The sequence below is a fragment of the Pelmatolapia mariae genome, linkage group LG8 (genome assembly GCF_036321145.2).
Source record: "Pelmatolapia mariae isolate MD_Pm_ZW linkage group LG8, Pm_UMD_F_2, whole genome shotgun sequence".
Taxonomy (NCBI): domain Eukaryota; kingdom Metazoa; phylum Chordata; class Actinopteri; order Cichliformes; family Cichlidae; genus Pelmatolapia; species Pelmatolapia mariae.
The window spans coordinates 15198001-15214002 of NC_086234.1; the positions used below are offsets into that span (position 1 = coordinate 15198001).

Sequence of the window (16002 nt, forward strand, 5' to 3'; positions counted from 1 at the left end):
CAGCAGCAGCACAATAAGTACCTCTCCCTCCCACTTGCAGTTTCCCTCCATATTCCATAATAAAAAAGGTCACAGTATTATAATCAGCATTTTCTCCACAGTGGGATCTTAAACTTTACCTTTTGTTTTAATTGATGTGTGTGTGTGTGTGTGTGTGTGTGTGTGTGTGTGTGTGTGTGTGTGTGTGTGTGTACCTGTTTAAACATCTTTGTGAGGACCAAAACCTGGCATGCCACTTTACTTTTGAGGACCAACAGTCTCTTGTCAGGACCAAATGCCAGTTCTCATGAATCTGAGGGCATTTTGAGGCTCAAAATGTGGTTTTAGGCTTAGGGATACAATTAGGTTATGGTTATGGTTAAGGTAAGGGGCTAAGGAAAGCATTTTATCAATTCAATATCCTCCCTAAGATGTGAAAACGAGTGTTAGTGTGTGTGTGTGTGTGTGTGTGTGTGTGTGTGTGTGTGTGTGTGGGGGGGGTTTGGAGGGGGGAATTGCAACACTGGTGGATTGCAGAGTGGAGAGGAGCAGAGGGGGAGGAACAAGAGAAAGGAAGTGGGGCTCATCTGATTTTCATGAGAGAGCAACTGAATATGAGAAAATTGAGAAAATGTTAAAAAAGCACCAAGAAAAATGCAAAATAGCTCTTGTTGTTAAATAAACATTAAATAAGAAGGGTTTTGCCATTCAGTATTTTTGGGTATTCATTCAGGTTTCCTTACTAAGATGTAGACAGGCGAGATGAAAATCCTGCCATCATACAGACGTTGATGGTGCAGCTTTCATTTAAAATCATTTTACACAATACCTCCACAGAGACAATGATAGTGTTGCTGGATTGTGTGCATGAAAAATGCTGTAAATAGTTAACAAATAAGAAAACAAAAACAAGAAGAAACTGCAAGGTTAATGCCAGGCTTCTGTCTCACGTCTGCACAGCTAAACGTTCGTGGTGTGAAGAAAGTCAGATTATCGGGAAAAAAACACAACTTCTATCTATCATCAGAAAAGTATGTGAGGGGGTTTTTGTGAAGCGTTTGAGGTCATTCAGGTATCCTCCATGTCAATGCAAATGTCAAAAGGAATTCATCTTCTTTCAGCTTGATCATAAAGTCTGACAGTGAAAGAAGGATGTTAAGCGGTGAGGTTTCTAGCACCCAAACATCATCAGTAAGTGCAACTAATTGCCTGTGTTGATTAACTTACATTTAAGCATTTGATAAGAAATGCAACAGTAGCAGCATGGTTTTTTTTACCAGGCTATTTGTATACACTGCTTCTGCTGTAAGAGAGGTCAAAAAAAACATAAATTGTGATTGAGTAAAAACGACCTACTTTCTATGAAAAGTGTCGTGCGGAAGGTTCGCAGTGCATTAAAATTTCAATCACCATACTTGAACTTGAACATAGCAGTTCAAATTGAATGCCTCATGCTTCAGGCCTCCTGAGTGTGAAACCAAACTGATGGATAATCTTAAAAGTTGTCAGACAAAGCAAACATAAAACCTGCTAGAAGAGGAAATTAACAGCAAACCGTTAGCATTCTGTTGCCCTCTTTGGTTTCAAGCATATTTTAAGTTGGACCCTGTGTTCTCTTTGCATTCTGTTATGCCTTTCAAATATTCACCATCATTGTAAATTGGCTTTCAGTAAGAATGAAATGATATTACTGGGACTGTGTGCTTAGGAGGGCTTTTGGATGCCAATGTAACCGAAAAGCACAAAAGCTTTCCACCAACACCAAAACATCAAGTTCTTTGGATGGTGTTACTGAAGAGTATCGGTGTGAAAAAACACAGGCAGTGTGTGGACACACCATTATAGTGTTTGAATCATACTAACAATGTGGTTTAATACAGTTAGTATATATAAAAAGCTATCGGTGGCCAGCTAAAACACATTATTCTGCCTTACCTGGCATGTGGGCCATTTTATTCTATTAACATTTTTTGAGCCTGCGGGCTCAATAATTGTAGACATCTATTTCTTTATAGTCAGTTGCTATAAATAGATTTTAGCTTTTTGTTATTATTATTGTGACTAAATGACAAGTAATTAAAACAATTCTAATAGCCCTCTTTCTCAGATAACACCACATCTGTTGTTTGTGGAGCTTCATTGTGAAGGATGGAGAATTCTCTCCTGGAGCTCCTCACTTCTCCTCTGGGGGTTTTGAGACAACTCAAGTAAAACAACAAGTAAATATCCATATGACACAGTGGAGTTTCTTACTCCTTCTGGGTGTCCGTCTGAGGCTGTCACCACCAGGGTGTAATAATCCAGAGTCTCCCTGTCCAGAGGTTTGTCCAGAACCAAATAGCCTGAACTGGAGAGAGAACAAAACACACAGAGTTCTTGTTAACCCTTCAGGCAAAAGAACAGGAAAAATAAAAAGATGATGAAAGACTGTGCAAACCATGGTGAAACTGCATACTGTAGTTTAGTAAAAAAGATTAAAAAAGAATTTAAATTAAAAAAGTCTTGATTGTCTTTTTACTTTAACCCTAGTGATATATATATACATGTAACTGCATTAAAACTTTAACTCCCACAAGTGTATTTTTTCTGTGAATATGGGTATTTAAGTAATGCAGTGTGCCTCCTACTCACTTAACTGGCCAAGGGTGATGACTTGATCTGTTTTGCTTATCATGAATTAACACAAAACTAGAAAGGTGAAAGACCAGCATCTTGAATTTTTATGTCTGAGTAAAAATGATCAGATCATCTGCTTCTGTGCAACTTGTCTGAATATTCTGATCAATCAAAACCAGGAAACATGTTTGATTTTAGCTTTGGTTGACTTTTTTTTATTTTCCAGTAATGATTTAGATAATGATTGAAGTGTTTTTAAAGCCTAGATATGTTTTAAAATGAATTATTATTATTATTATCAGTAGTATCAGTAATAGTATCATTAAAAGTAAAAATAGGACAGCAACCTCCTTGCAACCAACTATTTGCCAGACTTTGAGCAACCCTCGATCTCTGGTTTAATGTGATTTTCTGTGTAGACAGCAACAGATTTGCAGTTTTCACCATTTTATCACAGTGAATCACTGCACTAAAAATGCTCTGAAGATTGCAACTGCCTGCAAATGCTCTCAGATCTGGTCCCTGTCTTTGAAGCAACTATTTCAAAATGCATGGTTTCCAACCACTGTTTTCCCTTGTGTACCTGCATTAGTTGGTGATTGTAAATTGGCCATAGGTTTGATGTCCAGGGTATACCCTGCCTCTTGAGGTAGGGCAAAAAGGCTCCAATCCCCAGTGAAAATGGATGGACAAATCCTAAAATATACATGTAGGAGTGCCTATATCCATCCACAGCTAAAGCACAGAGTGAAAATCAGACTTGTTCTTGATGATTCAGATTTACAAATGAGGCTTTATAAATCAGACAAAATGAACGCGTATGCACATTTCTGCTATACAGAGGGTTTTTTTTCTTCATCTGGCTCCTGTTTGGTTATCCTCCTAAAGTGCACTTAAGCTGCACTCCTAAAACCACACAAAAAAAATGAAAAGGAAAAAAAAAATCACTCCCTCCCACGCCACCATAAGTTATATGTTATATTATACTTGCACAGTGGAAAAAGAACAACTGGGCGCTTCCTCCCATGGAGCCATAATAATGAAAACAGAGCTGAGACACTGAAATATTTGGTATGCATTGGAAGATTTTACCATGTCAGAAACAACCCACCAAATATCCCCAGAATGCAGAAATGAAAAGTCTTTGCTTAATTTTAATTTGTACTGTGAAAATCTTCTAAGCAATCAGCTCCTTTCCTCACACTTATTTTGTGATTTTAATTCCTCATGTTACAGTCACTCTTGCTGGTGATTTCTAATACTAACATTTTGCTCTTCATTTTTCCCTCCATGCCCTCTTCTCTTATCTTCTTTTCCAACCACTCATTCTCACCCTCATCCCCCCAATCTGTATAATTCTGCACCAGCTGGGGTTGTTCTTTCACAATACAACCCTCCAGAAATTTAGACAGGATCTTACCCCCAGCTTCAGAAATGCATTTTTAATGAGAAATAAATGAATAAATACAACAAAAGCCCTCAGAGTCTGCGTGTCTTTGAATGCGGTGAATGTGTGCTTGTATGAGTGAATGTGTGTGTATGTGTGTGTCTTTGCGAGGGCGTGGTGACGTCCAAGACCTGAATGACCAATTTTTGTAAGGAAACATATTCCCTCATTACATTACTGATTACGAGCAAATGGATTCGTATACAGTTTTATGAATTTGGGTTAATCTGAATACAGACAAATTCTCAGAGATAGAGATTAGAGTTATATTTAATTAAATTTTTGTTTTAATTCAAAGTTTGCATTAATTAATGTGAAAGTTAGAAGCATCAAGGAATATTCCATGAGGCCCGGAGTTTAAATAATCTGTTTGTACATGCATTATGTTTTTATATTGGCTGTGTACACAGTGTGATCTGATGGAATTGACACACAGCCAAGGTCTTTCTGTTCTGGAAATTTAATGCCTCATTTTCACATTTAGAGCAAAAGGGCAAAAAAGAAAAAGAAAATACGTCAGTGTAGTGTGAGGAGGAGAAAAGCTTCTTTTAAATCCAAAAAGTCAAGTCAGTTTATTTATGTAGAGCATTTGTGGTGCAGATGCTCAGATGTTGAGTAACGTGGCTTAAAGAAACGCTTGGAGCTAAGTTTTGTGAGTGGAAAGTTTGCTGATCATATTGCCAGCTGTTGATTAGCTTACAAGCATTTCACTTTTAAAAGAAGTTACAAGACAAACAATAAATTTTTACTGTGGTACTGTAAATTCACACTGCTGCTGATTATCTAGACACAGCTGTTAAAGGCTTCTGCTTGAGTGTCAAAACACCACATGGACAAGCCACAACTGCGGTGTACAGAAATAGAACAGGTAGTATGTGGTTACCTGTCCCAGAAAAACTCTTAAAATGAATAAATATACATTTTATATAAATACATTGGTAGAAATTTGGACTGCATTTGAATATTGGGGCCATGTTTCCCCTCCATGGATATTATGATTACAGCCTTGATTCACATTTATTTTCTTTGTTTACTTAACTTAAAGTCTTGATGTGAAGAAATAGGTCTGGAAAAATCTCGATGATGTGGGTTTTGTATTTACTTCTACGTTACATTCAAAGTGTTATAAAAGGTGTTGTAGACATGTGACCACTAACCATGTTATATTGACTAGTCAGCAATACTGGTTGTGTGACAATCATAAGATCAAGTGACCCAATCACAGAGGCCGAGAGGCTGGTCTGTGACCATCTGGCAACCACCTGTCACTAGGAAAAATGTGTATTTTCCAACCAGTTAGAAAAATCTTCTTGAGATTGCAATGTTACACTTTTTTCAAGTTGTACTACTATTGGTCTAGGACAGGGGTCAGCAACCTTTAAGACTCAAAGAGCCATTTGGACCTGGTTTCCACGCAAAAGAAAACACTGGGAGCCGCAAATACTTTTTGACATCTAAAATTAAGATAACACTCTATACATTGTTTTTTACCTTTATGCTTTGTGTGAACAACTAAGGTGTGTTGCTTATGAAATCCATGAAGTGCTACAGAGAAAATTACATTTTATTTATGTAATTAACACATTTTGAACTCTTAAAGAAATATAACAAAAGGAAAGACACCAACCTGAACTAAAATGATCCATGTAGCAAACAAAAACTGTTGTGAGCCACCACCCCAGCACACGTTCTCACTCCCTAACTGTAATATTTTACGCTACATGACAAATCGTCAACATTTTACGCTTTCGGGTACCCAACATGTTCCTAAATGACGACATCGGAAAAAGGAGAACACATGAGAACTGTTTGGACTCAATCTACACATCTAGCGCACCAGAGCGGCACCCGCAATCACGCCTCGCCGCCTTAACGTCTGTGCCATCTATGCTGTTGTTGGTATATGTCGGGCTGTGAGCTGAAAAGCTACAGCCGGCTGTATGCATACAGCAACCGTGTGTGAAAAGTGGTCAATAAAGAGATGCTGAAAAGCATGTTCATGGAAACATCGTTGGGTCTGCCGTGGTATGTTTACAATGGGACTTCTGCTCCTGAACGTCTGCGCACAGCGTCTGCAAATCGGGGCTTTCATCTTTACGCAGGACTGTAAGCTGTCATCTGTGAGGCGAGAGCAGTGTTTGTTTTTAACATAGTTCACGGTGGAGAATAGCTGCTGACATAATGTGGATCCGAAGATCCATAATTGGCCTACCTGGGGTTGAAAGTCTCGATAAATGCACGGCGTTTCGGCGGGTATACCGGCTTCCGTGAGTGTGACGCTTATTTTGAGCGATGAAAAAATAATCAAATATAATTTTATTTTTATATTTCAATATCACAATAATCTTCCAATTTAGAACTACAAGTTTAAAAAAAGAACTAACGTAAATAAAATACACTTCAGCTAAATACTTCTAATTTATTTTCCCAAACCACGCGGAGCCACACTATAAGGACTAAAGAGCCGCATGCGGCTCCGGAGCCACAGGTTGCCGACCCCTGGTCTAGGAGTTAGTGTTTGTAAACAAGCAAGAAGAACAAAATTAACTTCAGACACACACAAGCTAGAACTTTTACTTCTACATAGAGAGTAAAGAACTGAACCCATGCTGAACTGGAATTGTGGGCCTACTTACTCTTGTTGTAGTGCAAAATGTTCCTGGATGTCTCCGCTTTGGATTTTGTAGGTTATGGGGTCCCTCTCCCGATCCACTGCCTTAAAAGTAAACAGAGACAGGCACCAACATAAACATATATGCTTTCTCCTTGTAGATATGTAATATACATCAGTCAGTTCTCATACTCTGGAAAGCACTAATGCACCATGGCATCTGAATGTAAATTAAACACTATCCTAAAAGCCCAATAAGTACTGTGACTGAGTAATAGTCAGCATGTACCTGCAGATTAAGAAGCGTAGCCCCAGTCCTCATAGCTTCACTGATCTCCAAGTTGTATTGTTGCCGCGGAAAACGAGGAGGGCTCTGGTTGTTTGGTGGCAAAACTTCAATATAGACCGTAGTAATGGATGACCTAAAGGGAGAAAGAGAAAAAGAGAGGGTGAAAAGGCAAAGAAAAAAAAAGGGGGTTAGGCGACTAAGACAGAAGAGTGAAGAGAAGCATCCTATAACAGGAAAAGAAATAGCAGAGGAATGTTAGGAGGGAAAGCTAGAGGATACTGAGGGGAAAGCAGTGTCAGGGAAGGTGAATGGCCCATTATTTAAGTTAAGAGTGGCTGGCCAGTGTTTGTTTCTTTGCACTTCATGCTGAGTTTGATCAATAAGAGCATGAAGTCAACAGTGTAAGTGACAAAGAAACTGGATAGTACTCTATTACAAGGTCCCTAATGCAGTGTTTGAGGGTTCTATTGTGACTTGTCCAAACCCGAGTGAATGTTTCACTGATTCATTTATAAAGAACATGGGTGATGTTACATTAGGAGAAAAGACTTCTTTAATTATAATAAAAGTATTTCTACACTATATACACACACACAGAGTTACACAGTGTTCACTGTAGAGGCTGTATTGTACAATTCTTTATTATGCCCTTTAGTATCAAGTATTATAAAGTATAATATGCTGTGCAGAAGTTTGTCCTTCAGGTATTTTAACTTTTCCTTTAGCTTCAGTCTCCAAAGCTTTCTACGCATATAAACTATTAGCAAAATTACAAAGGCCAAAAAGTGAGTTTTTCTATCCAACAGTTGCAGAATGCCTGATTTGTAGGCTTTTGCTCTGGTACTTATTTGTCTCAGTATGTAATACAATAGCATATTGCCTAATTGCTAGTTTGGCAAACCTTCAAACAAATCATGATTAGCTGCTTCAGTTAAATCCAAATATAGCCAGCTGCCTAACAGGCTGCTGTTTTTTCCTAACTAGTGCTGCTACTGCTAACGCTAATTCTGAAATGTGCTATGAGAAAAGCACACCAGGTGTTCTTCAACTGTAAGCAACAGAGGGATTCATGTATACTTGGTGCTAGTATAAGTTTAGTGTGGCTAACATTGGCATTTACTTGTTTCTTTCTTTCTCCCTGTAGCATGATGTTATAAAAGAAGCAGTCTATTGAACTAATGTAAATCAGCTATTACATATATTTTGGCTATAGCTACATGAAAAATTGTAATTCGGGCAGTGCTGATAGACACAACTTCCAGGGTAGAATGCAGAAATGCCTAAAAACCAGCTTTCCACCTGAAGGCCACCAAATGGTGATAGCTATGGTTGTCCTGCAGAAGTCTATCATCCTCTCTTGACCTCTTTAAACATTTTCCAGTTGATTTTATGGGCTCAGTCATTCATTTTTGTCCATACTGAATAAAAAGATTTTGTAAATCTTGTAAAATGTCACAAAATCACACGTCATTAGTTAATGAGACTCATTCTTCTTGGTTGCATCTGTTTCTTTGACAACTGAGAAGGCAACGGCTGAAATGCTAAACTGGAGGTGTTTTAAAATGAGACTTCAGAAACTAATAGGTGATGTCACAGTAGCTAAAAGCACATATTGACCAGCTGTTTTCTAGCATGCTTGGTTTTGATTGGTGACCAGCTCGTCCACTTCACAGTCTGTTTCATGCATGCAAAACATGCAAACAGCAACATAGGCAACAGACACAGACACAGAGTTCACCAAAGTAAACCATGTCTGTAAAAACACTTAAATTTAGCTAAACATGGGTGTTTTAATGAAGCTACCAAAGGGAAAGTGGCTACAGCTAAAGTGTGTGCAGAACTCACTTTAACCAACCACAAGCCAAATACAGCCAGATAAGGTGGGTGTGCAGCAATTTTTACTTAATTATTTGGACCTCTTTCCACCACCAAACCAACCAGATTTTTGTATGAAAATACCAGTATTCCACTGAAAGTAATAATAATAATAATAATTTTAAGTTTGTTTATTTATGCCGTCAGTTAATGCTCTTAGAAAGAAAACCAAAATAAGTGAAAATTTATATCAGCAAAAACTTGGAATTCAAAACCAGGCACAAAAATTGCAGTCCTTGCATCCCTAATGTAAACCAATTCAATTAAACCTAACCCTGCATTAGAAGACATAAAACTATAATATAGGAATCTATATCATTCTACATACCAAGAAAAGCAGATGGGAATGAATTCAATTAAACCACACATTCAGTAAACAGTATTAAATAAACTAAATGTGGAAATGTGATTAAAATGGATGTTGAAATTATAATGCCTGAATAATGTTTTTAAAAGCAAAAATAGAAAAATTTCCCAGAAACAAGTCTAAGAAATGAAAAATGGTGATAAAATGTGGATTTAAGGTCTGACAGCTTTATTTTATAAAATGTAGTCACACTTTTTTTTTTTTTTTGCTTAATCAGCATAACACTTATTCCAAATCAACATGTCACTGTAATTTCTCCTGTTTTGGCTTCCCTTCATTGGCTTCCTGTTAAATCCAGAATTGAATTCAAAATCCTGCTCCTCACATACAAGGTCTTAAATAATCAGGCCCCATCTTATCTTAATGACCTTGTAGTACCATATCACCCTATTAGAGCACTTCGCTCTCGCTCTGCAGGCCTACTTGCTGTTCCTAGAGTATTTAAAAGTAGAATGGGAGGGAGAGCCTTCAGTTTTCAGGCCCCTCTTCTGTGGAACCAGCTTCCAGTTTGGATTCAGGAGACAGACACTATCTTTACTTTCAAGATTAGGCTTAAAACTTTCCTTTTTGCTAAAGCATATAGTTAGGGCTGGACCAGGTGACCCTGAATCCTCCCTTAGTTATGCTGCAATAGACGTAGGCTGCCGGGGATTCCCATGATGCATTGAGTTTTTCCTTTCCAGTCACCTTTCTCACTCACTATGCGTTAATAGACCTCTCTGCATCGAATCATATCTGTTATTAACCTCTATCTCTCTTCCACAGCAAGTCTTTATCCTGTTTTCCTTCTCTCACCCCAACCGGTCGCAGCAGATGGCCGCCCATCCGTGAGCCTGGTTCTGCTGGAGGTTTCTTCCTGTTAAAAGGAAGTTTTTCCTTCCCACTGTCGCTAAAGTGCTTGCTCATAGGGGGTCATATGATTGTTGGGTTTTTCTCTGTATTTATTATTGTGCGATCTACTGCACAATATAAAGCGCCTTGAGGCGACTTTTGTTGTGATTTGGCGCTATATAAATAAAATTGAATTGAATTATAATGACCTAAAATTGACTGCTTATTTATGGCACTATAAACAGCCTGTTGTATTTTTTTGGTATTACAGTACTCACTGGCATGTGCTACACTATTATAGATAATTTAGTTGATTTTGTAGTGATTCTTAACATATTCTCCCCAAATACCAAGATCCACAAGAGCTTAGGGAGACTATCATGATGACTGCAGTGCAGGGACAAAACTTTTTTCTTATATATGACCCATCACCTATACAATAACAATGTCAGATGTTCTTTTCTGCATTCTTTGTATCTTTTTTCATGATTTTATTAGATATTAGTTTAATGTATGCCCAGAATTGGTGGAGACAAATGTAATGTAGGTTGTTTAAACACTTGGATAGTTTTCATCTGCACTGCGTGAGCTAGCACTGACCGAACCATCAATGGGTCAGTAAGCTTTGCAGCTTTGCACATTTTATTTTATTAGAATTAATTTCTTATTAGTGTTGTGGCCCACAGCGGCAGACGGAAGATCGTTTGGATTAAATTGCAAAAACAAGTGCCACCACTCTCATAAATTACAGTCTTAAATACTAACCCTACATTAACAGGTTTGAAAAGCTTTATTACACCCATTTCCTGCTTTTAACATCAAGCTTGACCGATCATGAATTTAAGAGAAAAAGAAACTGCAGGGATTTAGCTTGTGTTTCTACTTGGTGAGAGTGCTGAGTTTCAGCAAGGGGAGAAGCGAGAGATTAACTCCACTCAAACTGGTTCATTGATTGAAAACGCCAAAGAAACCCGGGTCTAAACAATAGCCCACAAAATCTGTTTATACTCACAACTATAAATAAATAAAGAACTACATGAAGGCTGGAAAATGTAAGCCACCAGAGAGACTGAGAGCCAGCTTTTTATTAGCACAATTCAGGCATTATTGATGAAAACCGATTGGAGATGATTCAGACATGGTTTATACTGTAACTGAGACTTATTTCGCCTTCAAGTTTGACATCCTAGAATTCGGTCACAGATATGGTTGTATATGAATGCTTCTCCTTGCAGGCACACAAACACAAAACCACAATCTGTTCTTTTAATCACCTACCTTATGTTCTTTGACACAAATTAAAAGAGAAGGCAGATGTTTAATCTCGAGAACAATGGTCTGAACACAAATTTATAAGCGACTGACCTCGCTTCAGCTTCGAGTCACCATTCAGATTGATGGGAAACACAAATAACCTGTTTAGACTTTTAAAGTTTGGTTGTCGAACAAATCATTATTGAATTAAGTGTCAAGCTATATATTTAATGTTTTTGGCATTAAATGGCAGTTCTAAACAAAAACAGGGACTCCTGTTTAACATTTAGGCTACCCTGAACACATTTGTTCACAAGTATGATCAAATTAGCATCAGGTTCCTGTAGACAATGTAGAATTGACTGACTACTTGTTATTTTCAATGCAAGCCAGCAATACAAACCACAAACCTCTCCCTAACCCTTTCCACTGCTCAATGAGAATGTGTGGCACATGAAATGTAATTAAGACTCAAAGTTTTCCAAAGCTTCAATACCCAATGCATTCATGTTTGCACCTATACAGTACCATGATGATGAATTTGCATCCTTCCTGATTTCTTAGTTTTTTGCATGCTTGTCACATTTACGCGTTTCAGATCATCAAACTAATTTCAATATTAGAAAAAGACAACCCGAGTAAATACAAAATGTAGTTTTTAAATCATTTTATTTAAAAATGGTGACAAATTATGGAAACCTACCTGACCCTTTGTAAAAAAGTAACCCCAAGCTGATAAACAGCTGATAAACAAAGTCATTGACATCTATCATTCTAGAAGGGGATAACCCAAAGGCGTGCCATTATCTACAAACGGAGAAAACTTGGAACAGTGATGAACCTACCTTAAAAATTCCCTCAAATCACATTAACGACCCACTCAGGAGGTCACAAAAGACCCCAGAATGATATCTACAGAACAAACAAGCTGCTTTGCAGATTCAGGCCCTGGATAACTTGTTGTAATTGATGGAATCGGGAATTCTGCTCTCAAAAATTTAAAGTTTTGGAGTGCCCTAGTCAATGCCCAGACTTAAATCAGATTGAGATGCTGACCTTAAACAGGCCTTTCATGAAAATCATCCAATGTGGTTGAATTAAAATAATTCGGCAAAGAAGACTGGGCTACAATTCCTCACCAGTGATGTGAGAGACTCATTAGCAGGTATTGCATATGGCTTGATTGTAGTTTTTGCTGCCAAGTGAGGCACAACCAGTTATTAGGTCAGGCAGGTTTGGATAATCTTTTTCTTTTTTTTTTAATTAATGAAGTGTATTTCATATTTACTCTGGTTATCTTTGTCTAACATGAAAATTGTTTGATGATCTGAAACTGACGATCTTCTTGGTGTTTGTCCTAGTGTGAGTATAGTATTAATCTTGACTTAACCTCCTAGGACCTGGCGTCCACATATGTGGACATCACATTTTGGGTTATTTAGACCAAAATACTAAATTTTGCTCTACAAGGGCCTGATATCCACTTACAAGGACATTATACTGCTACTGTTCTATCAAAATTTTAAACAAATATCCTCATATGTGGCTCTTATTTTTCTTAAAAACAAAAATAAGGTAAAAAAAAAAATTCTGGCAGTTCTTTGTTTTTACATTCATCGGGCCCCAATATGCCCAAATATCAAAGAGAAATTAAAAATGCATGACGTGGAAGAGTTCGGGTCTTAGGAGGTTAAACAGGCAACCTCCAGGGCTGGAAAACCAGAAGCAGAAGTGTCAAAAACTCTTGTTTCTTAAACAAGAGCTTCAAACGTCTCCATAGAAAAGTTAAGAGCATTAAAAAACATTGCAGCCTGGTAGATATAGTCTTGACCTCCCTTTTCATGCTAACTGCATGGGGCTGAATTTTTAAATGCTTACCTGACTGAATTGCTAAAAGTCAAGGATAATCTTTGACTAAAAGGCAAATAATACTGGTGGTTATAGCTGTTGGCTTTTTTCACCTCAGCTAATTAAAATTACTGAACTGGACCTTTTGATTGTGTATATGGCATTGGTGCCTTTTGAAGCGAATTAATTTATCAGCTAAATGTAAGAAAACCGCATACACACCGCATTCAAAGGTCCCTGCTCCAGTTTCGGTGAGTGAATTTTTAGTATTTTTTTAATCTTACTTAGCACTAATTAGCAAATATTGATGTCTGGGTGATGCACATATACAGTCAATGCACCTTGTTAACTAAGCTTGCTAGCTGTAGTTGATAAGTCACATCGCTTGTGCTCCCTTTCATAATTCACTACATGACATGTAAGGTACAGTAAAAATGATCTCTTTTTTGCAAATTCACTTTTTATCTAACATCTTCATTTGTGTTATCTTCTCTCTCTCTTGTGGTGATTTATTTCATTATTAAAAGTTCCAGACGCCTAACGCGATACTTTAAAAATGCTCTCTTTTGTTTTTGTTAGCTGCCATCATAATGAGGACGCAGCTCATTCTGAGTCCAGATTCATAGTTTTAACAAATCAGGTACTGTAGCACAGAGAGATATTGATTTGTCATGCAGGTTACATTTTCAGCTGAGATAAACGGGGGTCTGGGGAAATTTGGGGACAATCTCCATGCCAATCACTGGAACCACCTCAATCTGCAGAAGTTCACATTCTATATTGATTTGGCAGCTTCATGGCTAGAAGGATAAAAAAGGATTCTAGTTTTGGAATTACTGAGAAATATTGCTCCAGAAAAGCAATGTGGCATGCAAGCCATACATTATTCTTGCTCTACACATTAGATATTATCAGTCTTGCTGAATTAATGTATTAGAGTTGGTAGGTTGATTCAGAGTGAATTTGAGGGCAGCAAGCAGGTCAGAAAATGCAAAAAACTTTAATGCTTTATAAAGTACCTGAACTTTGGGAGCTTGAGATAAAAGCCATTGGGCGTTTTATCATTAGCTTCCCAAAATGCAATCAGAACTGAGAGAAATGTAACTAATGTTTGACGTTAATAGTAAAACACAAAGCACAGGGGCACACCAGTGTCTGATATCCAGAGGTAACCCATGTGGTCTGGATATTTCTGATGTTTCTCTCTGCTTAATTTAACATTGTGAATAAGTGTTATGGCAGTAACCTCTATGATTGATTGTCTGAATAAAAATTAAGTTACTTCATCCAATCAGCGCAATTTCTCCAATGCAAAGCAACCAAAGTCACAAAACAGCTAACTGCAATTTAGGAAATGTATTCTTAAATAATTTCTTTACCCTAAAACCAAGCAAAAGGTACGTTATAATTATGTAACATGTTTGTGACAGGTCAGGCTAATAAGATGTGAGGTAAAGTTAATTTCTTGCTTCCAACTGTTTTGGAAGTCTTTCTTCTGAGTTTATTACATACTGTACCTTCAGTGAGACAAAATGAGAGAACTTTGAGTATTTAAGCATGTGGCACAATACATTTTTTGCCATTTATATGAAATTTATCAATTGATCTGTCTGAGATGCAGGTTTCCCAGAGTCACAGTTGAAATCTTCAGTTAAAAATTCACAAGCTACAGTTTAATATTTGCATTGAAGTGTTCGTTTCCCAAACTACGTGTAGGATATTACCTCTAATCAAAATGTCAACTATCAAAATACAACCTCTTTATTAATGAAGCTCTTACCTCATACATCATAAGTGAGCTGAGCTGCACTGTATTCTGAAATCTTGCCCAAGCACCAGCACATACATTTGCATACATAATAGTGCATGAGTACAGTGCGTTATTCTGTCAAAGCTGTGGGAATATCTGAATGAAATTTAGGCGCAGATACTTTATTTGGAGTGACACTACACTACTGATGCTACACACTGCTGATACACAGACCTTGTCATATGCAAAAACGTTCATTTTACACCTTCCAGCATTTTAACCACGTCTCAGGGGAGCTGATTGAAAACAGGTGCATTTTTGTCAGGTTTCTAAAGAGAGCAGAAGTCTCCACCTGTGCCCACTGACAGTTCAAATTAAATGTCCAAGTATTCAATCACATCCTCAAATGTATGTTATAATCAGAAATTCAGATATATCTCCCACTGACCTGCTCATCTTACATCAATTTAAAAAAAAACTGACTTCCTGTCATAGCAGCCTACCTAACAAGTGATAATCACCTGGGTATTGCCCTGTTCTTTTTCCTCAAGTGGTGTGTAAAGAAAAAACAATCTTGATTAAATGTTTCCCCATGTTTGCACCCAAGTGTTGCTTTTGTTCTGTGCTTCTCATTTGTAAAGCAGGGACTCGGCTTGTTTGTCCTTTCTACAAGGACGCGCAGTGTTAATTTGTCCGCTATTGCGCTATTCCCGAGTGCAGAATACAAAGAACAACACCCATCAAGTATCAGAAAGCTGTGTGGTGATGTAGATCAGCGTGTATGACTTTTGTTTTCATTGATGCCAATTACTCCGATGCTTTTGTGCAGTCTTCTTTATGGTGTTCCTCTATCTGATGATATACAACAAGACAAGAAAACAAACAAAAAAAACAAAACTAAGTGGAACACAAAAAGAAGGATGACGTACATCAAAAAGTCTAAGTGTAACTGTTATACACAAAAGCTCATGGCTTGCTCCCAGTGAGTCTCTTTTGTTTCTTGCGTCAAGTTGCAGCATGGAGCGGCACAAAACGCTCAAAAAAATCAAACTCTCCGAGAGTGCAGCTGCTACATCAATGTGTGTTCCAGTGGGTGAGTGGTTCAATGGTTGGATTTGCTTCTGTTCTCAAATAT

The 16002-nt window shown here is 37.7% G+C and overlaps 1 protein-coding gene across 1 annotated transcript in view; it reads right to left on the reverse strand.

Annotated features, from left to right (window-relative positions):
* LOC134633885 (protocadherin-15-like) overlaps nucleotides 1-16002 on the reverse strand; it is a 230463-nt gene that overhangs the window by 113073 nt on the left and 101388 nt on the right. The window contains exons 17-19 of the mRNA XM_063483036.1: nucleotides 6943-7075; nucleotides 6679-6758; nucleotides 2233-2326 (exon numbers count right to left, since the gene is read on the reverse strand). Coding sequence (XP_063339106.1) covers nucleotides 2233-2326; nucleotides 6679-6758; nucleotides 6943-7075 — 307 coding nt within the window. The remainder of the gene's footprint in view (nucleotides 1-2232; nucleotides 2327-6678; nucleotides 6759-6942; nucleotides 7076-16002) is intronic.